This window comes from Parambassis ranga, chromosome 24 (genome assembly GCF_900634625.1).
Source record: "Parambassis ranga chromosome 24, fParRan2.1, whole genome shotgun sequence".
Taxonomy (NCBI): Eukaryota; Metazoa; Chordata; class Actinopteri; family Ambassidae; genus Parambassis; species Parambassis ranga.
In genome coordinates this window covers 2449144-2473758 of record NC_041043.1, presented here as the reverse complement: position 1 = coordinate 2473758, position 24615 = coordinate 2449144, and the positions used below count along the sequence as shown (strand labels likewise).

The following is a 24615-nucleotide window of genomic DNA, read 5'->3' as shown; positions in this document are numbered from 1 at the left end:
ATATAAATCACTGAAATATGTCTTTAACAAGGGCATATACCAAGATATGCACCAGTGTTTTATTTTCATCAGGGAAGGGTAACTTTAACAGCTGATAAAAATAATTTAGTTGTGACTTCAATGGGGTTACCCTACCAAAATGTTGACTACAGACTTGTGTCTTTTTAAAAAGTATAAGCAACCTTTGCCACCTCAGGTGGTACCATCTCGTCTGGCCCATGGACTAATAAGAACGAGACAGACAAAGCAAAAATGTCTGTAGACCAAAACAAAGCCAGTACTCAGTCATGTGCCATCAGTTTTTATTAATGCCAATATAACACCTCTTTATAAAATCCTGTTCATGTACAAAGGCCAGCATTGCAGTGTGTCCATTTAAGTGTCAGTAAATGCTACTCTAGTCCAGAGAGAGTTTGTGTCATATTGTTTGTCTCTCTCTACAATCACCAACTTTCATCTGTCTAACACTAAAAAACAAAACTCAAAAGTTTTCATTCATGTTTTTTTGCAACTGTGCACCTTGGCCGAGAAGTGTCTCAGACTGAAGGCCACTTTGGAGGGTGAAAGCATACAACTCTCACTCTACAGCGACATGACAGGACAAACAGATAAAATATATTAAACCTAAAGTGTCCAAGTCAGCACAGCAACCTGAAGAAGAATGCTGTGTACTGCACGGCGACAAAATAAACAAAAAAATAAATCAAAAATCAAAAAGTACCTATATAGTTAGCGATCTGATTTTAATGGCATGCAGCTAGGTATTCTTCCTACAGTAAAAAATAATAATTTACAATTAAATCTCTTTAATTTAGTGATCTAAAGTAGAACATATTGAACATAAGACTGTTATTATTTTGGTCAATATATAAAACCTTTGAAACATTTTTTTTGTTATCATTAGTAGATAGCAAAATAGCAAAAATATACAAACCAAAATGAAATACCCTTTTAAATGTCCCATATACAGTATAAATATCGAACTAGACATGATTTTAACCTACATTAACATAAATGGAAGTGTTCAAAAATAATGGAAACAAAAACAAACATCCTGTGTATACTGTTTCCCCCTTTCTGAGCGGTCGCTATTCAAACCACAAACTCTGCATTTCTTCCAAACAGACCAGTCTTTGATTACACTCATTTGTGCACGTCATGAATAAAAATTTTGGCTAGTCCCACTACTTCATCACACCTCTGGTTAAAAACAAACAAAACAAAGATTTTGGTCTGAACTGATCAAATTGCACACAGATAAGATGTCACACTAAGAATTGTTTTGGCACTAAGTTGTCCTCCGTTGTCTCATCACAGAAATTTTATCTCTGTGCTCCACTTTATCCCATGTGTGTATGAGTTGTGTGTTGGCTGAGGCATGAGACGTAGTGACCAATCAGAAAGGGTGTGCGGCTGAGCGGCGAAGGCTTTTTATAAGGCTTCGAACTCGTCGATCCTCTGCTTGGTGTTGCCCTGCCTGATCTGTCGCAGTGTCTTGTATTTGTCTCGGCCGGCCCGGACGTTCTCGCAGTGAAGGAGGTCATTCTGGGTGTTCTTAGACTCGTCGCGGGCCTGAGCCAGCTCAGAGGTTAGCGCCTGAGGAAGGAGAAACACGAGGTGAGAGGATGAAGGAGGCAACATTGTCCACTTCTTACATGTTTGCCTGTCATCTATGAATCACTGTGTTGTTGACGCAGTGACGTTTACATCTCTTAGTAGTTCTCACTGCAGACAGATTCTGCAGAATTTGTAGGAGCAAAAACACCATAAAATAATCTGCTCCTATTGTGTCTAATAGTGAGGTTGCGTAAGAGTCATTTTTGAAAATGTAGCTTTCTCTGAGTGTCTCTGGCCTTTTGTCAGTTTTGGGTTACAGAAATCTGATGGAAATCTTCAGTGAAATCACAGCTGCTGTGACATGGGACATGGGAGGCTTCTTTTTATATTATATTTAACTCAATTTAGATTTCTAATGTTAACATCACGTTTTCCCTGCATTGAATTTCACACTATTTAATTGAGACAGAACAGGAAATATGTGGATTAGACCCATGTGTGCAGCAGCAGCAGCAAGAGGAGACGACTGAAATCAGCTGGGTCACAGTGACACCAAGGATGTCTGCACAGAGACCTCCCGGTGACATCCTGAAATGAAATGACTGTCTGTGCTTGATAATTTCCCCAGTTTTTGGCCTATATTTATATGACAGATCATTATTCCTCCTCCTACTTTAGTGAGTGAAAAGTAGCTGCTGCACAGAATCACATAAATGGCCGCCGTGCCTTTCACTTGTTCCCTCACCTTCAGCTGTTTCTGGACGCGCTCGTTTTTCTCAGCCTCGGTCAGGCGATCTTCCTCGTTGCGGTGGTCGTTGATGCCTTCGATCTGCAGGTCGGCGCTGTGCGTGCTGGTGTTTTCCTCGCTGTCGCTGTTGTCATCCAGGTGCTCGTACATGGGAGGGGGTGGAGGGAGTGAGGGCACCGTCAGTGTATGCAGCTGCGCCCTGGTCTCGTTTAGATCCTCCTGAGCCTCTTGGGCCTGGAGATGTCGGAGGAGATCAGTCAGTTACTGTTAGTAGAAAACAGCTACGCTGTGTCTTACCTATGTTTATTTGTACTTTTTAGTGTTTGATTGGTCTCAGGCTTTAAAATGAAGCATCTGTAACACTTTTAGGAAAACAAAGTGAGATGTTTGTTTACAGCTGAAACTAATCTAATCTGATTCCATTCCTCTAATCTACTGTACAGTCTGCTGTGGATGTTCCCACCAGGCAGAAATAACTGTATGAGCCTCAGTAAACTGAACACATGAGGAAGGTAAAGCTCTCACCCTGAGCTGCCAGGTGTTGGCCTCCTCCTCCTTGCGTCTCCTGGCCTCCTCGAGCAGAGAGATCTTGGCTGTGTGCTCTGCCAGCTCCGCGGTCTGACACAAACAACAGGATCATTAATGAAGACAATAAAAAACAACTTTGTCAAATCAATCAGCAAAATCAAAAGTCATAAATAAAAACAGGCTGCTGAAATCAGAGTCATTAGGTGACCACTTCCTATATTTACTTAGATGTATAGAAACAGTCATGATATAGTTACATTACAGTTACAGCCTTGATTGAATAACTTTCAATGTCAAATGTCGGCCTTTAAAATGTAACTTCTTTTGCTGTGACAATAAATATGTTCATATTGTGATTCATTAAAAACTGACTTTGTTAAAGTACTTTACCCTTTACAAATGATGCATTACAAAATCTTCCACACACTAAAATCTGATAAAGACTATGGCAACGCGAGGAGATGACTTCATCAAACACAGCCAGGCCCTACAGGTGCTGCGGTACATTCCTTCTGACCACAACAATGTGAACAGCTCAGATTTCATAACACTGAACTAACCGGGCTCAGCACTGAACACTGGCTGTGTGTGGAGCACTGGGCCTTGACACTGTTTTGTAAATGTCTTGGCTGCACAGGGATTTAATAGAGTTTAAACACAACAGTCGCACCGGGGGTCTGTTTGACTGTCAGTGAGTGTGGAGCAGGAGCCACAGCTTTACAGTCAGGCTGTTAAAGTGGGTGGTCCACAGCACAGCAGCTCCAAAGGGGCGGAGCTGTTGTTGTCTGGAGCTGCAGTTATCAGACAGTGCTAAATACAGACAGGACAAAAGAACTTTTATCTAGGTAATCTCATCAACAAGCTGCCCATTCTTATTTTCATTTTTCTATTTCAATGACTTGCATTGAGAATATTAAACCTAAGTTACTAGACTGCCATTTGAACACTGACCAGCTGCTCCTGACTCTTCTTCTGTTGCTCAGCCTGCTGGGCCAGCTCCTCTTTGGCTAGCAGGGCAGCCTGACGTTCGGCCTCCAGACGAGCCGCCTCCTCTTCAGCCCTTCTCCGCTCATGCTCCAGGGCCATGGCTCTCTGCTGCTGATCCTGCAATTCTAAAAAAACAGGCATAAAACAAATACTTAGCTTCCATCAGTTGTACGAGACATTCCACCTACAAATGCAGCAAACGATATTGGACATTTCTTAAACTTCTGCACAAATTGAATTCCAGCATAGACTGATTAAAGGTCAGTGTGGCTGATCATGATTAAATTCCATTCTACCAGAATCAGAGATGCTTTTGATGCTCATATCAGTGTCACTGCTGGAAATAAATTCTTCTTCACTGTTCTAAAACAGTAGTTGTCATAGCAACACAACACATTTTTAGACTGACAAATGATTCATGCTAAAAGTGTAACATTAGTCAAACGGTAAGTGCTGAATGTCTGCATTGTGACAATATGTAACATGATTCAAAAGTTACCTCATCGAGTGAAAAAGCACAGTGGGTGAATGAGAGACTGCATTTTAATGACAGATTCAACTGCAATATTACATTTTAAATGTCTTTATTTTAATATTGTGGCTGGGGATTTATTCCTAGATGTATTAAGCATACTTACATTCACTCATTTCATTCACTCTCTGTATACAGGGCTTCATGTTTTGTTGTACAGCTTATAAAACAGATGTACTTTAAAACACATTATAATCACATGAGTACTTGGTATTGGCCAATCAGAGCATCGGAGGATTCTGAACTAGGAGTAAAATATGTATTTATTGGAGACTGTTCAGTTGTTAATAGGGTGAATATAAACTAACTTCCTGTTAATGAAGCGTGATCACTGATGATCACATGTTTCTGGACAACGCTGTAACTCCATGACATTGTTCTATAATGCCAGGTATACACTGTGCGATTTTGGGCTGTCCTAGGCATAAGACGACCATCATAGGAGAAACATGGAGATATCTTTGGTTGTGGCTCTAAAACGGTGGTCTTGCATCGCACTGCGACCTGAGATAAAATTCTAGCGGTGTCAGAATTCTAGGATGACTATCTCACAGTGTGACAGCTGCTATGACCTGTCATCCTGTGTCCACGTCCTCCTCATATTGATGTATGTCGATTCAGTAAATGGTCATCGTACAATCTGCACGCACCAAACTTGACATTGTACCAAAGTTTATTAGATTCACGTCGCATAGTGTTTTATGTAATGGTCTTGGAAAGATTGCTAAAAATCGCACAGTGCATAGAGAGAGAGAGAGAGACTGTGGGTCAATTCAGTTACTACTACTACTACTATTAAATGCTCCTGCTGTGGTTATGATCTCTGGGCCTGTCCGCTGATACTTAATAATAGCATACAATACCTGTCTAATATGAAGAGTAGCAGAAAACACACTTACAATAACCTGTGCATGAAACCTTGCTGTTGATACTTTGTACTATTATCAGCCAACATTTCAAAACAAACGCTGCAAATAATCTGGAACTCATTTATGAACAGGAGACTAAAGAGGAAGCTCTGAGGTCACCTAATGATCTGATTAGCCTGTTAGCATACTGTACAGTCTGTCACTGAGGAAAACAAGTCACCTGCCTCCTCGAGTCGGGTCAATCGGGTTTGGGTGTCTGTCTTAAAAAGGCAACCAAATAAAATCCAAATAAAGATAACTGTATAATAGAGCTTTGTGGTTTATCGTACTGTGGCTTTAATCACTGTAGTTTCTATTCATTATTTAAGCTGTTTATAAAACAGGTGGCCTGCTTATACAACCTGTATGTGCAGGCTGCTGTTTTGCTGCCAGCACAGTATTCTAACTATTTTCCCATACACATGCTTAGTATTGTCAGCGATGGATGAGCACACGCACACACTAACCTTTCTCTGCCTTCTTGGTCTTCTCCTCGAACTGATAGAGCCTCATCATCAGATCCATCTTCTCCTGCTCCATCTGCTCCTTCTCCTTTTCAATGGCCTCCCTCTTCTTCTTCTCGTTCTCCAGCTGGGCCCTGCAGATAACACACAGCACACAAAAGGAGCTGACACTCTTGATGCATAGCTATGACTGCACATGCTCACACAAACTGAAAATCACCACATGTTTGCACAAGCTGCTCCATTACAACCATCAAGACAATAAGCCATGTCGACATCCGACTGTGATAGAACTTCCATGTCAATATCATTTATCTCACATGGTAACCGCTTGTTGGCGAGGCCTCTTCATCTGACACAAAACCACATTTGTAAAATACTTTTTATTTCTCAGTTTATAATTTAACTGTTGGTTTGTTGTTTGGTCTAAACTGTAACATTTTCCCAAATGCTAAATTCAAATATTCTAATGTTTCTTTTGTTCAAAACACACAGATCATTCATCATAGAATGCTACAAATACATTTGCAAGTTTTGAGAAAGTAAAAAGCTGATTTTTTAAGGATTTAACTTTTTTTTTTTTTTTACTTTTTAATCCCTCTCACATGTGTAAAACTGTACTTTGACAATTGTACATGCATGTGTGTGTGGTTTGTTTATGGTTAAATAAGTTGTCTTCAGGGATGTCCTGTTACTGTGTTTAGACACAGCCCGGCCTCTCACAGCCTCTGACCGCTGCATGGCTACTGTGTGTGAACCTGAACTGTGTGCACGGCCCCTGGTGCTCTAACGGCTCTTCCTCTGGTATTTTGTCTGCTCGCTGTTACATCACTGTGTTTGAACAGCTGTGCAGGACAGACAGTGGGCCGACATCTGCGGCTGAGACCAGGGTCAACATCCACACACTTTCAGCTCAGCTGAGACAGGAAGTAGATCACAGACACTTGAACAGGATTGCTGCAGTAATAACTGCAGAAGGCTTTGCTTGCCATCCGGAATTATTCATCCATAATTTGAGAAATACTTGACAATCAAAATAACCCTGAGATGTGTTCCACTGAAACTCGCTGTGTACCTCTCCATCTGTTTCTGCTGCTTCTCCTCTCTGGCCTGGGCCTTCATCTGCTGCACCTCGATAGTGTCGGGCTTGCGGCGGCGCATGTACAGCTCATGGTTGCCCATGCACAGCTGCAGGATGCGCTTGTTGATGCGCAGTCTTGGGGCATAAAACACAAAATCCTGAAGCAAACGGGAGAAGAATAACAATGAGAAATGGTCACCTCTTTTGTGCCAATGCAGTGAAAGTTCTACTGACTGCTTCTACACAGGCTGCTCCACTTGTGTGAAAGGTAAAGTAGCCTGAGGTGCCCAGATAAGGTTTATACTACGTGCTTTGTGCGTGCGTTTGTGGTCAAGCACCAACAGCTCTGCCCAGAGAGCAGCCCTAGCTGTTTGTGTGCTAGATCACACTGTAGATAGATCTAATGGTTTTCCTCTCCACCACAGAGAAACGCAACACCACAACTACAACGGAAGCAAACAGCTTAAGCACAGACACACACTGCAACTGTCTAAGGTCTAATTTTACTTCTTAAACTGTGAAGAAAATAAGACCTTTAGACAACATGGAGCAGTTACAGATTTAGTGGGAGAACTGTGTGGAAGCTCAGAGGACAGTTTTGTCCAAGAGTAGAACTGAAGAAGCCACTAGGTGGAGCGGCAAAACATCTTGACATGACTATGACCTGGATGACAGCATCCACAGAAAGAGGATAGTTTACTCACCGGAGATTTTTTGTCTATAGGTTTGATGATGAACTTCTTATCATTGAAGGAAATGTTTCTGATCTCACTCCAGGGGAAGCCGATCTTTGGGGTGAGTCTGAGGGAGAGACCAGAATGAACATCAATACTGTATCATTATCTTAGAAAACCTGTATACCATCTACTAGGAAATAATTTCTCAACCCTGGTCTTCAAGTGCAGTTTGTCAAATGGCCACTTGAAGCTGGCTCCACAAGTGAGACATGTCTATGGGTATTGACATTTTGTGCTGCTTTATTTGTCAGCTCTGATGAATGTCCCTTGATTAAAGCAGTATTTATTATAATAATACAGACAGGTTAAGTGTTATCTAGACATGACTGAACAGAGCTTTCTCTGGCTGTGAGCATGGATTTCTGTGTCTAAGTACCAGGGATGAATCTAAGGTGTGGCTCACTGCTCTGTTGTGCCAGACAAACTGAACGGATGCCAGTCTCATTCAACACAATACAAGAGTAGCACTGTAAACATGGACAAGCTGATAGTGTTGTAATCTGGAAAAGCAGCCATCCACATCATGGTGAAACTCGCTGCTGTGAAACCGAACTCCCTAAACTGGAATTTCACTCTACTGCTGACCCTGACACATGCCTGTGGAATTGAGAGAACAATGTGTGAGTTATCTGCTGACTATTTCTATCAAGAATTCAGTGGTTTTTGGAGCTGTGCTTTATCAATGAATTCATGTTTGAGGAAAAGGTTTGTTAATTATAAATCTTTTTGTTATAAAGATGACTCATTTATCAAAACCAGAAAGTCAACATACATGAGTAATAACAAGCATTTTTCAGGTGCAGCCATTCGTACAGTCCAGCTGTCACTTCTCTAATATTTCAGTTTAGTGATTAAAAAATGATAGCATCAAATCATCATTTGTGCTTGACAAAACTGACTGAGATGCATCAATTATTTTTAATGAATTATTAAAATTCATCAAGTTATTGTTATTGAGCAGCACTAAAGAGCAGCCGGGTCACAAGGAGTTAAAGCAGCTCCAGCCTGCTCTTCTGTGAAGCCTTGGCTTCACTGTTGCATTGTGGGCCAGCTGCCCTCATTGGAAAGACAGTGCTGTAGGTTAGCCTCACATTCTTAAGTGCTGCACAGCTTGAAAAACCAGTCGGTGTAGTCATGGTTACAGCAGAGGGCACCATGGAGGAGAGGCTTTTCTTTGCCTGATCCCAGGGAGCACATAAAGAGACAGACTCACACACGGTCCTGCTATGTTCCATACTTCAGTTACAGGCTTTGACTGAAACTTTAACATAAAAGGCAGTTACACTAATTAAACCATTTAGACTTTGAAATACAAAGAATGAACAGTCAGGTTTTAATTAGGGGCCTCATTACCAGCATGCTGTGTTCATTGCTTCTACGGGACAGAGCGCACTGCTCACCAAGGAAGCTGACACAGTGTGGCCGCTTTAATAATACGGGAAGAGCAATCACAATCAGATTCAGACATACTTTATTAATCCCAGAGGGAAATTGTTTAACAACTCAATATAATTCAACCAGAGCACCGCTCGCAGTGTTTCCAGCACAGGGTCAGTGACTGCAAAGCAAGTCACCTGGGATAGAGTGCTCCTTTAACACCGTGTACTTCACTCCAGTGACCCCACAGATGAGGTCACCAGCCACAGGAGAGCTCAGAACTCATTTCACCAAACACAGCTTGCCAAGTTAAAATCACAAGCAAAGCCCAGACACCCAGAAATGGTGTTTCCTGTTCAAGAAGGATGCAAAAAACATTTGTCTTTTCTATGAATAACTGTAGGTGTGAACACTGCAGGTACCTTTTATAAAAACAAGCTAACCTAACTTGAAGTAGGAAAATTCATCTGCAGAAAAACACAAATTTTAAGCCATATTATATAATAAATTCAACCATAATTCAACAAACTCTTAATGAAAATAATTAATTAATTCACCTGCGGGTAACTTCAAATGATGTTACTGTAGATGCAGATTTATAAAGTAAAGCCAACCGTCTAAAAACTTGTCAGCTGAGAAACACGACCAGTGATTGAATGCAGACATGTACCTGGCTCAGCCAGTTTAGCACTGTGTCACTGTGCTGCAGCTAGCAACAAGCAGAAAATAAGAGGCAGAGCAGACACCTGCAGCCAGGTTGCAGAAAATGTAGTGCTTACTTGTCCTCCTTTTCATAAATGTTTAGTCCAAGTGCATCCACTCCCAGCCACAGCTCTGTTCCCTTCTTATTCTTAATGTCAAAGTAGTTGACTCCATACATCTCCAGGTCCTGAGCGATCTTTAGGTACTCCAGCATGGCGTCCTCCCTGTAAGAACAGAGCATGGTCAGTATTTCTGATTCCTGTATATATTACTTTAAAGAAATCATTTGATTTCTTTGAAGTCCACTTATCAGCATATTGGTATAAATGGTAGTTGGCACCCCTAAAATTATGGAGATGCAAACATATGTCACACAATGACAGCAGCATCTCCTGTTGGGTAAAATGAACATTTCTGTCACTCAGCAAAACTATGATATGCTGCTGACCCATCCACAGTCAGTAATCTTTTCGCTTCTGGACAGTTATTACAACACCACTTCAAACAAAGCAAACTCTCCCTGTTTGCTTGTTTTTCTTTTTTTTTTTTTTTGTCAAACTCACTTCAACATTCCACGGTGCTCTTCGTGCCACACCTGAATCCTCTCCTCCCACTGTTCTCTGGATAACTTGTGCTGCTCCAGGACCCTACAGACAATCACAGAGAGCAGTCAGCTGCACCATCACACAGTCTGTTATGTAACAGTATGAACTTCCTTTTCATACAAGCATGTTTCTCAAAGTGTGAATTTGTTTTGCTAATAAGGTGATTCCCCCCTCTGTATGGGTTTGAATTCTGCTCACTTGTGCATTACACAAGTAATTTTTTGCAACATGCTAAAACAAAGGTTCTACTTATAATAATAAAAGGAAGAAGACTGTCAAGTCTAATAATATCCAGGCTTTCAGTAATTAGTGTGTGCTTGGCTGCCTAATGAAGCTAGACACATAAAAATTCTGCATGTTCCTGATGTTTACCACAGTGTCGCCTGTTGGGTCAAAGCTGCCTGCTCTGATGACCTTTTGGCATTTTGCTTCTGCTTTGTAGTGTATGTCAACATCATCTGTAAGAGTTCAGGCAGAGTTTTCATGATGCTAATCTGGATTTCTGCATTCGTTATGCTTTGTTTCTTTTGATGGTGATGATGAGTTCAACCTGTTCTACTAATCATTGTTATTTTTAAGTTTTTTTACTTCCTTCTTCCCCTAAACAATCTTTTTTATTTATTTAGTCAAGTGTAGTAATGCATGCCATCTTGTCTTTTGATTGAGATTTTGTTCCACAACTCACCTGTTTGGTAGCAGCCGTTCAGACAGCAGGTATCCAGGCCGGTGGACTTCTTTGTTATAGTCTCCAAACTTGGCCTGGACGGCGTAGGAGGCCAGCAGCACGGCGGTCTCAGGTGGACAATAGACTTCGTCGCTCAGGATGCTCTCCTTCACCTGCAGGAAGAAGAGCTTCTGGGTGATTTCCTGGATCAGCTCCTCAGAGACGTCCTCTGGGAAGAATTTAGACCGAAACTTGAACTGCAGTGGGTTCTCCTTCTTCACATCCTGAGACGACACCTGCACAGAAATCAAGACATGTAGCATTATGTGAGCATTAAAGAAATGCAGTTATAAATTGCAGCATTTATTTATATTTTATATTTATTTATTATCTTCCTGACAGTTAGACAAGAGACTGAAGAGCTAAGCTAACTTACTTCTAGCACATTTCTAATTAAATAGTTCTCGTTCTGTAAGTTGAGAAGCTGCTTAAATGAATATTCTTTCTGCTAAACGTGTTATTCACATTGTTGGCAACAATAGAATCACCATCGACACTTAAATATGCTGGCTGTCAACAGTAGGAATCACAATGTTTGGCAGTTACCAAAAAGAGTTCTACGCTCTCATTTAGTGCAAATGCACTTTATTAACTCCCAGCCAAGCTATTGTTTACACAATGTCCCTCTTCCTCTAATTTCAAAACAGGAACCTGGCGGTCTTGATGGAGAGAATGGGGTCTGGAATATTCCGGTATGAGCTTTGCATTGTGCTGATGGACTGCAGAGCAGCGTCAGCACACAGCAGACAGTTTGCTGCTGCTGACGAGCATTACTCTCTTTCTCTCTCAGCGACCCTTGTTCAACTGTAGGCAACTTTGGAACTTTTACTACATAGATAGTTTCTAAAATTTGCTTCAGCCAGTGAGACAATGAGTACAATTGCAGTCAAATAGTGTTTACACATCAGCCACAGATTCATGTTTATTTTTAGCACTGTACTTGTCTGATTTTGTCCATTTGTTGCATTAGGTTCCATTCTGCCTTGGCACTTAAATTACCTACAATGCAATGTGACATCCTACAGTTTAATATTCAGGTTGGTTGTGCTCATGGTGACTATTAACAAACATGATGAACTCTATGATGTGATGTGACCCACGGGATTAAGATTTCCAGGAGAGCAGTTTTAAAGGCGTGGCTGAGGCTATCACCATGATAGCAGTGCCCAACTCTACCCGACTCACTTAATCCTAATGTGAGCAACGTAGTTGCTCTGATGCCTTCTGCGGTAATGTTTAGGATTTTAATATGGAGGTCAGAGTTGGAGGTGGAGTTGACTGCCCTAAAACTAGGCTTTAAGTGGTCATTTGAGGAACTGCAGTTTTTTTAGACTTTCCAAACTGGCCCATTTTCAACCCCAAAGGAAATCTATCATATTTGCTAGCATTATAGAGCTGTTAACACATACATCAGCTGGAATTCTACCGGTCATGAATACAGAAAACATCTAGAATGTTGAACTATTTGCAAGGAATAGGAAAACCACTGGAGTCTAGGTGTGCTGTTTGCTCAGGGAATCACAGAAGGCATTCTTGCTTCACAAAGAGTTCGTACTCTTGTCAAATAATCCAACTCCAGCTGATAACACATAGCTCTGAACCCCGCAGCACAGACAGAAACCGGAATTAGCTGCTATGTTGGAAGTTGAACAATACAGCACGTGAATATATACATTCATATATAGTAACTATGTAACTACTGATTGACTGAAAGGCAAACACTGCGCCTCTGATTGTATCACCCCCTCAGAACCATGCATTCTTTGCTATTCCATACTGCTGCACAGAGAACAGTTCTGTCCTTTTTATAAATGTTGTGCCCCAGGGTGTCCACTCCCAGCCACAGTGTCCCCTGGTCAGAGGACACACTGTGCATGTATGCAGGTTGAAGGCATCAGGATATGTAATGATTAAAGATTTTGACATAAACATCTGTATGGTCTGGTTTATTCATTCAACTGTTTATTAATGATTATGACACCCTGCACGATTTGATTATTATTATTAAAATGATTGTGAAACAAAGTTAAGCTAAATCTTACCTTTTTGTCCAGTTTTAGCCACGTGTAGTAACCTTTGCTATCCCTATACTGAAGTCCGAAGTACCAGACCTCACGTAGGCCAATGGTTTTTACCACCTGCAGAGACAAAAGCAAAGAAGGGAAGTCAGGAATCATCTTATGGGTATTTTAAGAGAATTTAAAGGAGATCAGGAATCATGTATTTTTGATCACATCTAATAATGCACACTGTGACAAATACACAAACTTACTTCCAGGAAAACACAACATGAGATAATGTAACATAAAGCGATCATGCTTTCACACCTTGTAATGTTTCCAATAAAAGTAAATGGATTACTGTTTTTTGTTCTACCAGAGTGAGGAGCAGCAAAAAGGCTTTCCAAAGTGAGAGAGAGAATTTAACCTTAAGGTGACATACTCAGGTACCAAACTAATCTGGTGGACAATCCTCATAGTGTTACAGGTTCCCAGGCAGTGGGACCAGCATGCTCTCACTGACTGCAGGAACAGACTGAAGAAGCTGGAGAAAGCCAGAGGGATCCTGTTTAAAAACTATAACGGCACAGTTAAAATTAAACCACACTGGAAACACCTCATGACTAAACTGACAAGAATACTTTCAGATCAGCATTTTGTAAACCAGGTTTTTACTATGCAGCTGTGACACAGAATGAAATACCAGCTCTGGAATAGTCACTGCTACTGCCATTTTCCACTGGCTTCTGAGAGAAACCTCAACGGCCAGAGGCTCTCTGGGCCCACTGAAATGTTTTCCAACAGCACAGTCTAGAAAATCATTTCTTTCTGCATGTGTCATCAAGGCAGACTCTCCCTGCCAGGCCCTTTTTGAATACCCCACCCAAGTCACCAAGGAGAATGAGTGAAGTTGACAAGAGTCAACATGCTAGCACTTCAGCTAAGCCTGATCCCAATAATAAGCTGCAGCCAAACTCCCCTCTCTCAGCAGCTGACACAGAATACAGGGCAGGTTCCTGTGGGAGTAAAGATGAAGGGCTCTGATTCAGGGGCCTTCTGATGGATTGTGTTTTGAGCGACACAAACAAGCAGCAGAAGAGGCCTGAAATGAGAGAGGCTGCATCTCACCTGTAATGAAAGCTATAAGGCTAGGGGAAACAATCAGCCCTTTGATGGCCAGCTTTGCTCTGGGGTTCAGAGAGTGAGAGGCACAGACAGAATGGGCTGCTAACACTTACAGGCCTAGATGAATTGTTTTTATAATCTACTGCATAGCACCAGCGTGGAGCACCACCATGAATATAGTTATCTGGCTTTAATAACATGCTGTACATGATATGAACACCTGCTGGCAAAAGACACATTCCACAGATCAATAAAGGAGGATTAAATCTATACATGCAGGTTTAGCAAACCGACTTCACAGCAGGTTGGCCTGGCAGGTTGCCTTGAATGCAATGGGCTCCTAGTTTTGCTTTAACATATGCCAACAACTGACTGTAGCACATACCCAGTCTAGCTTCAAATTAACCTCGGTTTTACAGTCATACTGTATGAATGTGCACAGCCTGGTTCAGACAGGATGCCTGTTCAATGGGTGAATAACTTTATAAGATTGGTACTGAAAGAAATCAGGCAGTATAATTCATAATAATATATACCACATAACGAGTAGTATAAATCCAAAATACATTTCTTGTTCACAAATCTGTGGACAGAAGCTAACCCTTATTTTGTGTCTGATGAGCCACACAGCAGAGCCACAAAGACCAGCTGGCACAACATTAATCGTGCAGTCGTGTCTCACAGTCATCTGACAGAGAGTGAAAGTTTTTCTTCCTGGTGTATGGGCGCTCAGGCCCTGTGGTGAGAGAGAGGAATGCCACTGGGCTGAAACAGCATTACTCACTGCATCCTCTGAGCTGAATAACAGGGGTCCTCCAGTGACTGAGGAGGGAAAGGGAGGAGTTCACCCAGTCGGGCCCCAAACAGGGATCGACCAGCACAAAGATGAAGGAGGGTGAGCAGGGGAAACAAGTCTATTACTGTCCGACCACACGCTCACAGTGAAGGGAGCGTTACAATGCCAGTTCTATGGCAAAGAGGTGGGGACAGCTTTGCAGCAGCTATTAAATGCAGCTCTGGCATGTTTCACATTTTGTTCTAAGCACCTGTCAGATGAATTATTTGGATTTAGTTCAAGACATTGTGTTAACTGTTTCAAATGTAAATGTTTTCTGTTGTTTAAGATCAACTCTGCTGCTTTTAACCAATCCAAACCTGTTCTACAGAGCTAAAGATGAAACTGAAAAACTTTTGAAACTATTTTACAAAACTCTAACCAGTCCACCTACTGCAAACTGCTGTGGCTGTGATAGCTTAAGGCAAAATGAAAGAAGCAGCATTCGTATGGAAGTGAAATTGTATGAGGGTGTGTAGAGGAGTGGCAGGCGTTTCTCTTTAAGAGCTGCCTGACACTGACAAAGGCTATGATCAGTGCTGACCACACGGGCCACACCAGGCCTCACACCCTGAGACTGAGCTCACTGCTGTTACTCAGCATTTCCACAGAACTTGTCGAGCACTCTGTGGGGAACCCGGCAAATCAGGACAAATGTCAGCCAAATAGTTGTTGTTCAGACTTCAGAAAAGTTGTGCAGGGGGTTTCCTGTGCTTAAATTAGCAAATTGTATCATTGTACAAGAATAGAGCACTGAACCGTCTCTGACACCATCACAGGGAGTGACAGATCTGACTGATTATCTGTGGCACACCTCTCTGAGAACCAACAAGTAGGTGAGGGAATTCACCAGCACCTACAAATAGAGAGGCGTTAAAGGCAAAGTATTGGGACCAGAGTGTTTTTTTCCTTTAGGGAAACAGAGTACATAAATACCATATATAGTAACAGAAGTAGAACTTTCCATTGTCCTAGCTGGGTTATTTCAGGTATTACATGTGGCAGGCTTGTATTTAAATGTATTTTTGAGTGGAATGTTAAACATTCTCTACAGCGCAGCCACAATACACACAGTTGGTTAAACTTGCAATTGAAAAACAAGTTATACAGGAAGTGGCTAAAACAATGCATCTTTCCCCCAGTGCTGTCATAAGCCAGAGAGGTGCTCACATTAATGACATGTCATCTGAATTGGGATCTTAGGCTAGTGAGCAACAGCTGACTTGTACGACAAGAAAAACATAGAGATGAAGGAAATTCAGTAACCACAAACATGTCATTTCTATTATTATTATTATTATAACCACAGTCACTGCAAACAACCCAAAACGTTCATTTCACCACAAAGTTTGTCATAGTGCTAAACACATTACAGAGTAACCAAGTTAATCCTGTCTTACCTTCTTCTTATCTAGGCATTATTCTATTTTAAGTTAGAAAATCATTAGTACTCAGTCTAAAATCCCTTATTCTTTATCTCACCAATGTAATCAGTAATGTTTTTTCAGCAGGAGACATAATACACAGACCTAATAAATTACTTCTGCCATTAACCATTACTTTGATGAATGTTCTGTTTGTTCAGTTCAGTTAAGTTCAACTGTCATTTTCTTGCAGGAAACCATTAATAAAACATCACTGAACCTTGCCAAGAAGGCACAGACGGATAAGCCAAAAGCTTCCTGTAATCTCTGTCTGAAGGAGATAACTTTTCAGACCTGGATGTAATGAATGGAAAGAGCTTTGGAAGGACGATAATGAGGGCAGACACTCTCCTAACACAGATGACGTCAGTCCTATTGCAGTAACTGACATAACACAGGCAGTAGCAATTGAATGTTTGCTAATTAATGTAGCAATGGGTGCCTCAACAAAATCACATTAAAACGCAGACTGTGTTTATACAAACTTACTTGACAAAGGTCTGAGTAAAATAAAAACATTAACTGAAATATGCTGTTGTATTTAACATGGATATAACCCCACGTATTTGCTACACAACATCACTCTCACGTGTCCAGTGCACAGAAGGCTGTGGCCTGTTAGACACAGCTGTGATGAACACTTAAATTCTGGTTTACTGCAGCATTCTGTGGTTATTTCTGAAGAACAGCCAGTTGTTGTGGATGCATTTTTTTATCAATATGTAGGATAGATTTTGTTTCAAATCTGTATTTTTTGTAAAATTATTGATTTGTATAATAAGCAGCTCTGGAATAAGCAGGATGATGCACAGCAGTCTGCTCAGTCTTCCTCCCTTACTGTTAGCCAGGCTCTCTCTAAAGATTTCCAAATGTGACTACCAGACACTATGAAGTTCATAACTTTATTATTTCCTGGATCTTTCCTTATAACTTCTCACAACCAAGTGAGCTTTACAGATGGTGGAAAATCAGGTTTGCTTTCCCCCCTATGCTCCTAATCTTTATGCCAAACTAGGCTTCTGTGACCAGATACATACACATACAGCCATGAGTGCATATTATGCTTTTATTTATACAATTTCATCACTGATTTGTTTTGGTCTTCTTATCAAAGACATTTTATATTTAATATTATTTCATTTTCATGTGCACTGTACCTGGTCAAACAGCTGCTTGCCGGTGGTGCTGGGCTGGATGGCAAACTCCAGCTCAGCGTCCATGGTGGTGACGCGAACGTTGACCTGCAGAGCAACATAACAAATCAGAAGTTAAAATGCTGACCCAGAGAAACAGAAGAACCAATAGAAGGTGAAGCATGCCAAACTGCTGCAGAGCAGAGCTTCGGTGTGTGCTTTTTGTGTCTGTTTGGTAAAGGGGGTGTATTTGCAGAGTAAACAGACAGGGCTCTGCTTTCTCAGAGGCAGACAGGCTGGTTAAAGTGAACTCTACTACAAAATCTGAATACTCAGTGATGAATCCAACCTTTTAACTTATAAAATACTCGGCAGTATTCTCTCATACAAAACACCAGTTAAACAAGCAAATAAAAAGACACTATGGTTAGGCTGCAGTGACTCATTCCCATTCACAGAAATAAAGTGTCTTTCAGATCTCTGGTTAATGACTGATCAGAGCGTCCTGTGCATACAAAAAGAGGAGGTCCGTCTAACTGAGACCAGTTTTATGAGCAGAGAATTTAACGTCCAGTCAAAGGGACCCACCCTGCTGATTAATGTACAATTTCTGAATCATTACATAAACCAGGACTGGCATGCTACACAGAATAATGAAAACTGACGTCAACCGTGTCCCACAATGTAGAGAAACAATATTCTGTATTGAAGGTTAATAATCAGCAAACTCCATCTGAATTTGGCCATGCAACAATGCACAAATATTTACAATGGCTGCGTTGAGGTACAGCACATGATGCTTTTTTTTCTTTGGGTATACAGTTGAAGACGGATCCTCAGAGTATTGACTGAACTTATTAATGCCCAGTGAAAAGATTTAGATTTCAGTGGACGCGGCCTGCAGAGAGAGAAAGCCTGCTGACAGAACCAAATTCATTGACGCCCACTGGAAAAGAAGGATGTCTAGAGCTAGTCTGAAGCTGGTCTGGTGACTCAGTGTACCAGTGAGCTACACAGGCTGGGCTACTGACTGACAGATGCAAATCCTGCAGAGATGGCAAATCCAATCACTGTGTTGGATGGAAAGCGCCTCACTGCTATGTTGTCCAGGATATTGCAAGAACACAGTAGTCTAGACAGTGGATATTCAGGATGCCCTATTTATCCAACCATGTGTCTGCTGCAGCAGAGCTGACTTAAAACAGAACCTGGTCCAAGGAAAAGGTTGGAGGCCCCATTCAAACAACTCATAGCAACTTCAAGTCACAAGTGAAAGGCAGAAGGAGGAGGGAGAACCTTGCCTTTACTTTACACAGCAAAACAAAGCTCCCCTTTCACTGCAGCGCCCCAGCAGTCCTTCACTATCACCATCTACTTCCTAGTGGAGCCAGATTTCTCTGAAACTATCGTTATTTCTCTAGACCTCTGTTCCTCTGACAAATTTGGATGCTTCTATCAACATCACAGTCTCTATTTATAACAGTTACTGAAGGAGCACCTAGACACACCCTGACCGACAGAGAATGGAATATCTGAATGTGTGCCACAGACGAGCCAACAGAAAGCACTGAGCTGAGTGATATCTGATCTCAAAGTAATTCCTCTAACGGTAACTTACAATAAACTGAGGCCATTCACAGCAGTAAAAAGAAAACATGACGCATTATGCTAAAAATATACTAGGCCAGGAACCAGAGTTCCACAATGACCAACTTTTAGTCAGAGGAAAATACAGGGGTTCACGTTAACCATTTAAATCCCAGCTTCATGAGTCATCACAGCAATAACCAACATTTTTAGCTAGAGGCACTGGCTCCATAATGTACATACTTATAGAGACACACAGGATATTTAAATTTTCACACTGTAGCTTTTAGTAACCAAGGAACAATAGCACAGGCACTATGGTAACACAGCAAATAAACTCCATGTCGGTACTGAAGGCTGTGAAGACAAGGCTGTGTGCACTTACTCTGAAACACTTGTTTCATATGTTGGACAATATACTTGCATTCTGTTTAGGAGTTAGATGAGAAGGCCGGTTCAACATAGTTACACACTAAACATACACATTCATGTCAAAAGTGTGCCAGAGGTCATCAATGTGTGGCAAGCTTTGTGTACAAATGCCTAAAGGCAGTGTGAAGATGTGTTCTGTGTTGTAATATTGGCATATATTCTGTCAACAGAACCATGAAATCTGCATTCACATCTAATCAACAATACAGCACTGCTTTTATCTCCAAAACAACAAATATTTAAAAGACTAGTATAATTATATTCTTTAGGTAAACAACTTTAGCAAATCAGTAAATCAGGTGCTAATCTGTCAATAATTTCTTTAAGCATAACACACATCTCTGTTAGTGTCCTGACAGCTGCCCTGCTTTGTTCACTACAGTCATGAACTGAATAACTTTCCAGTCTTTCAGTGGTGAGGTGAAGGAGCTGGGGAGGAAGGGTCAAGTTAAAGAAGTGGAGTGGGCATCACCTCAGCTGTTAAACGGAATAAGCCACACTGCTTTATTGAGGACCATTCAATATTTGACCCTCTGCATAGTTTGCACAACTTTACAAGAGTTTGTGACAATGAGAGTCGCCATGGTGATTCCACCGAAATGCTCTGCGAGTAATGGTGCCATAAACGACTCAGAAAGGATGGAGACAGGCCTAAAAAGCTCTGTCAAACATCAAGCACTGAGTTTTATTTATTTATCTATTCATTATTGTTGGTGAATCAAGTCAGGAGGGTGTTCTAAGTATGATTGCGTTATCAATTATTTAAAGAAACAAATACCAACAATAGGACTGGACATAAAAAGGAAACACCCATCCACAATGATGGCGGGCCACGCCTCGTATGATTTGTGTCATGGGCCATGGCCGCAAGGAAACAGGATTCTGGGAGAGCCAAGGAGCGCTATTGTTTACTTCTGACAACGTGTCATTCAGATAAGTGAAACTTGAGTCACACCAGCATCAATACAGAAGCCTTCACTGCTCCTCAAATCTGGTCCAAGCTCCGGCCCCTGGGTAAGTTCAGTCCTAGAACAATGTTGGAATGTTTGATACGATGCCAACTATCAGAACTGTAATAATGCAGACTTAAAGAGCAAAGTTTGCTCTTTTAACAACTTTGATGTTTGCATTCGAAACTTATCCATGACTTCACTTTTAAATCCCCTGACTGTGTTCCAGCACATAGGAGCCTTTGAAACGCAGTGTCAACGTGACATTAGTTTTTTTTTTTTCCCAAGATGTTGAAGGAACATTTGTGCAGTGTGTTTGATTCAGGAACAGGAGAAAAAGCAAACAAGAAATGACTTTGATAATCTAGCAATAATTTTGTCATTTTTCAAGCACAAATCCCTCCTGAATGAAAGAATCTGCAGCTCCTCTTCATCATATAATATGTAAGCACTGATGTTTCAACAAAACAATCAATTTACAAAACTACAAACTCAGGACCAACTTAGAAATGTATTGAATTATTTAATAATGAGATGAAACAGGTTAAAGTGTAGTTTCCCACAATCCCCTGCTTCTACACCCACCGTGTTTTAGACAGCTTCACTGGAACACCCGTAAGGCCACACACTGAGCAGTCAGTTCTATCGACTTTGATAAATAGGGGCTTGTGAGTGTCATGAAAAAAGTCCAAAACATCTTTTGTGGCAACTAGACTCAGTGTGCTGCTGCTATCAGACAGTAATGATGTCATTTCCACGGCAACGCTCACGACAACCTGGAGGCTATTCTAAACAAACTGACAACACGCTTTATGACGTTGATCAGGGCTTCAGTCATTGTCATCACAATACTGCTCTGTCCAGCCTGACTCATAAACAGCATCACAGCAGGTTCTGCTCTTTTCTGCCTTTTTATTGCTTTTTTTTTTAAACTGCATGTACGTCTTTGGCATTTTAGGACTTTTTAAGCTTCTCGCAGTGTGGAAAAAGAAAGATGGAATTATGCTCTAGTACAAATGTACATCACATTTTCCTTTATATAAAAAAAAATCACACACAGTCTGCTGTGTGCCTGCAGAGAGCTGAGGGAGGGAGGGAGGAATATGTGCCATGTGCAACTGTACAGCAGTTGGGGTGGGGCAAACTGAGTCAGGAGTAATTGAAGTCACAAACCTGTTTGAATACACTATATAGGGCAACTTCATAAAATAATGGTCATGATGTAGAAACCCAACATTTAGGTGGGCAGCTACCCTGAAGTTCCATCTTAAAAACCTCTGCAGAGGATATAAACATGAGATTTTCCACCCTGCGTGTTTATGATGCTGCACAGCAGCACAGAGAAGGATTTAGGAGATGTGGATGAGGTCCACCTACACTGCTGAGAACACAGGCCAGGACTACTTTATCTGAATGTCTGAAGAATAAAATCCATCCATTCATGTTTGTGTGCTTTGGTGCTGTGCTCTCATGACATGCAGGACGCCCCCAGGAGATAAGAAGAGCATGTGATTTGAGTGGCATTCCCCTTTAACACAGACCCTGTTTAGAAATGATATAAAACTGTTCCTGCTGACTTTAATGCCCTGATTTGCTTGTAGCTCATTTACTGACACCTTATGTGTATAAATGAATACATAAAATAAAAAGTACACACCTAACTGATACACTTTCATATTATGACATTAGTGAAGTAAATAGGTCTAGCATCAGTATACTAACGCCATACGCGTTTATCACAGTAATAAAATAAGAGGGAATGTGTCCCTAAATATCAACTTTATTTTAACTATAATGAAACAAACGCTGCCTGTCCTGTCATGTTTGTCACATAACAGAGTGAAAAAAGGTGAATAAACTGAGGGTTTCTTACCGCTTTGGGCATTTTTCCGTCCCTTCTGAGTCTCAGTCCGCGGAGCTGTTAACTCAAAAAGAATAAAGTGTTTCCAAACAGGAGCCCTCTGGTACGTGTGGCTGCGGTTCTTACTGCGCCTTCCTGAAAAGAGAGAAAGAAGAGAAACGAGTTTCAGCCACTTCTGGGTTACTTAAACCCGGCTGAGAGGGCAGCTCCACAGTCACCAGGATGAATCACCGCCGACACCAACAAGCTAACGACAGCTAGCACAACACAGGAAGTCATCAGCCCTGACCTTCAGAATAAGAGTCCTACTTGACTGAACATGATGTAACTCTGGCTTAAATCATACACTACATTTAATATCTATAGTCATAATTGTTTTCTGTTTACTAAGGCCTGACAGTGACATTCCTATTTAATTTAAGTCCTAGCTCAGTCCCCGATCAAAATATTCACACAATAAATAATACAATAAAATACAAAATTTGAAAAGAAATAAACTTTTAGCAATAATTTTAGACCCCAACTTCAAATTAGGGAATAACTGATATTTAAGACATGTTTCATTTATTTAATTTATCAGGATTTAAAATAAATGCAGTGTTTAGCAACAAAACAAGTTAGACACGTTTGTTTAACGCTTATTTTGTGTACCGTACTATGTTGTAAATTATATTTACATTTTCTCAGCAACAGAGAGGTAGACAGGTTGTTATCGACTGCCTCAGATCACAACTGTATCGCCATTTCTTTACTGAAAGGCAGTGACTTTTTAAGAATTTTATTCTGACATTCCACACAGGAAGTCCTATTTTCGTGATAAAACCTGACGCTGTTGAATCATTCAGGCATCGCGCAGGTTACGTTTGGTCCTCAGCGCCTCACCCACCACCAATGATAAACTAACTTATAGTCCCCACCCTGTCTCTGTTTCAGGCTTTTATTTTTACAAATAAACACACGCCCGAGTCAGATAAAGGAAAGCTTCTCACGTCATTATCTGCATCACTTGACAAAGTCGCTTTTGAAAAAACTGTCACTAAGTGGTCATATCGACAGTCTCAGACATGTTATAACATTTGTTAAGTGTATGCAGTGTGTAGCAGGGATGTAACAGGATCTACGGGGTACATCTGCTCTGGTGGGTCATGTCTGTGCTGGAGACACACCCACAGCACTGCGAGGAACTCCACCGTTCAATAAAACACTCAGCTCAAACACACAGTTTGAAAAAGAATCACTCCCACGCCCTTCAGCTCGGGCTGTACTGAGGCTTCCTTTCAGTGCAGGAGGCTCCTCCGTGCAGCCACATCCTCAGTAATCCCACAGACACCTGTTGTGAGATTTGCCTCCTTTGTGCAGAGCAGCAGAGAGTGTGCGTAAAAAAAAAGTGCTACAAGTGTGTTTGAGTGCAGCTTCCAGCTGTCTGTCCTGTGCTCGTCAGTCAGCAGCGCATACAGCTCTAGTAAAGAGGTGAGGTCTTACCGAAGCCGAGGTGAATGTCCGGCGGTTTGTATCCCGATTCCTGGCGGCAGATCTCCCCCTCCCTCTGTTCAGCCGGGCGCAATATGGCGCTCATCTGTCCCCGTGTGAAGCTGCGCGCCTGCTGGCTGCAGGATGCACAGGTACAGGGACAGATTTCCATACTGTGGACTCTCCTCCACAAGCTGAGCTAAGACACGGGATTTTATCCTCCTGTGGAGTTAAAGAATAATACAGGAGTGCAAACTGAGATTCTTGCATTAATAATAAAAACATATATTAAGGTTATTCATTTTCTTTCAATTATTTTGAAGAGAAAACCTTGATCACGTTTTTATTTATTGTTCCATTTATTATTTTTTATTTTTATTAAACAAAACAAAAAGCACTTGCTATTATTTATTTATTTGTTTGGTTGCTTCTTTTATTATTGTTGTCCAACTAACTAAATACATATTCTATAGACCATATGAAGTACATATGTGTCTTATAGGCCCTATATGTTGTAGTCTTAAAGTAACGTTCACTAACTGTAGTCAATCATTAACACATGACTGTAATGTTGTGATAATCAAAATCTTTCTTTGTATTTGTTTAGTTGCGATAACTAAGAGGGGAAGTGCGCGTCATCAGCCCCGCGTGCTAAACCGAGGAAGTGCTGCCAAGCAGAGGGGGAGGCGTCAGAGGCGAGCTGACCAATGAGAAGGCGGGATTAAAATAGAGCCGTATATATCTGAGGTTAGGCCTACTTGTTACCATAATAGCAGATTTCCAAGTGATGTGACGGACACCACTTCCCACCATTAACTAGTCATAGCAGTCACTTCTAAAACTTTTAC

At 41.2% G+C, this 24615-nt stretch overlaps 1 protein-coding gene across 2 annotated transcripts; it reads right to left on the bottom strand.

Moving 5' to 3' along the window:
- Window positions 1-285: 285 nt before the first annotated feature.
- ezrb (ezrin b) lies at window positions 286-23903 on the bottom strand. Of its 2 annotated transcripts, XM_028397052.1 has the most exons (14): window positions 23780-23903; window positions 22310-22432; window positions 17492-17575; window positions 12993-13088; window positions 10912-11186; window positions 10185-10268; window positions 9699-9845; window positions 7510-7606; window positions 6800-6963; window positions 5728-5858; window positions 3785-3945; window positions 2831-2923; window positions 2303-2539; window positions 286-1596 (listed from the first exon to the last, which is right to left on the bottom strand). In XM_028397052.1, exons 2-14 carry the CDS (start codon window positions 22319-22321, stop codon window positions 1432-1434), a joined length of 1746 nt encoding a protein of 581 aa, XP_028252853.1. In that variant the 5' UTR covers window positions 22322-22432; window positions 23780-23903; the 3' UTR covers window positions 286-1431. The 2 variants fall into 2 exon arrangements, with proteins under 2 accessions (XP_028252853.1, XP_028252852.1); XM_028397051.1 differs by lacking the exon at window positions 23780-23903 and having other exon boundaries at window positions 22310-22529.
- Between the last annotated feature and the right edge of the window lie 712 nt (window positions 23904-24615).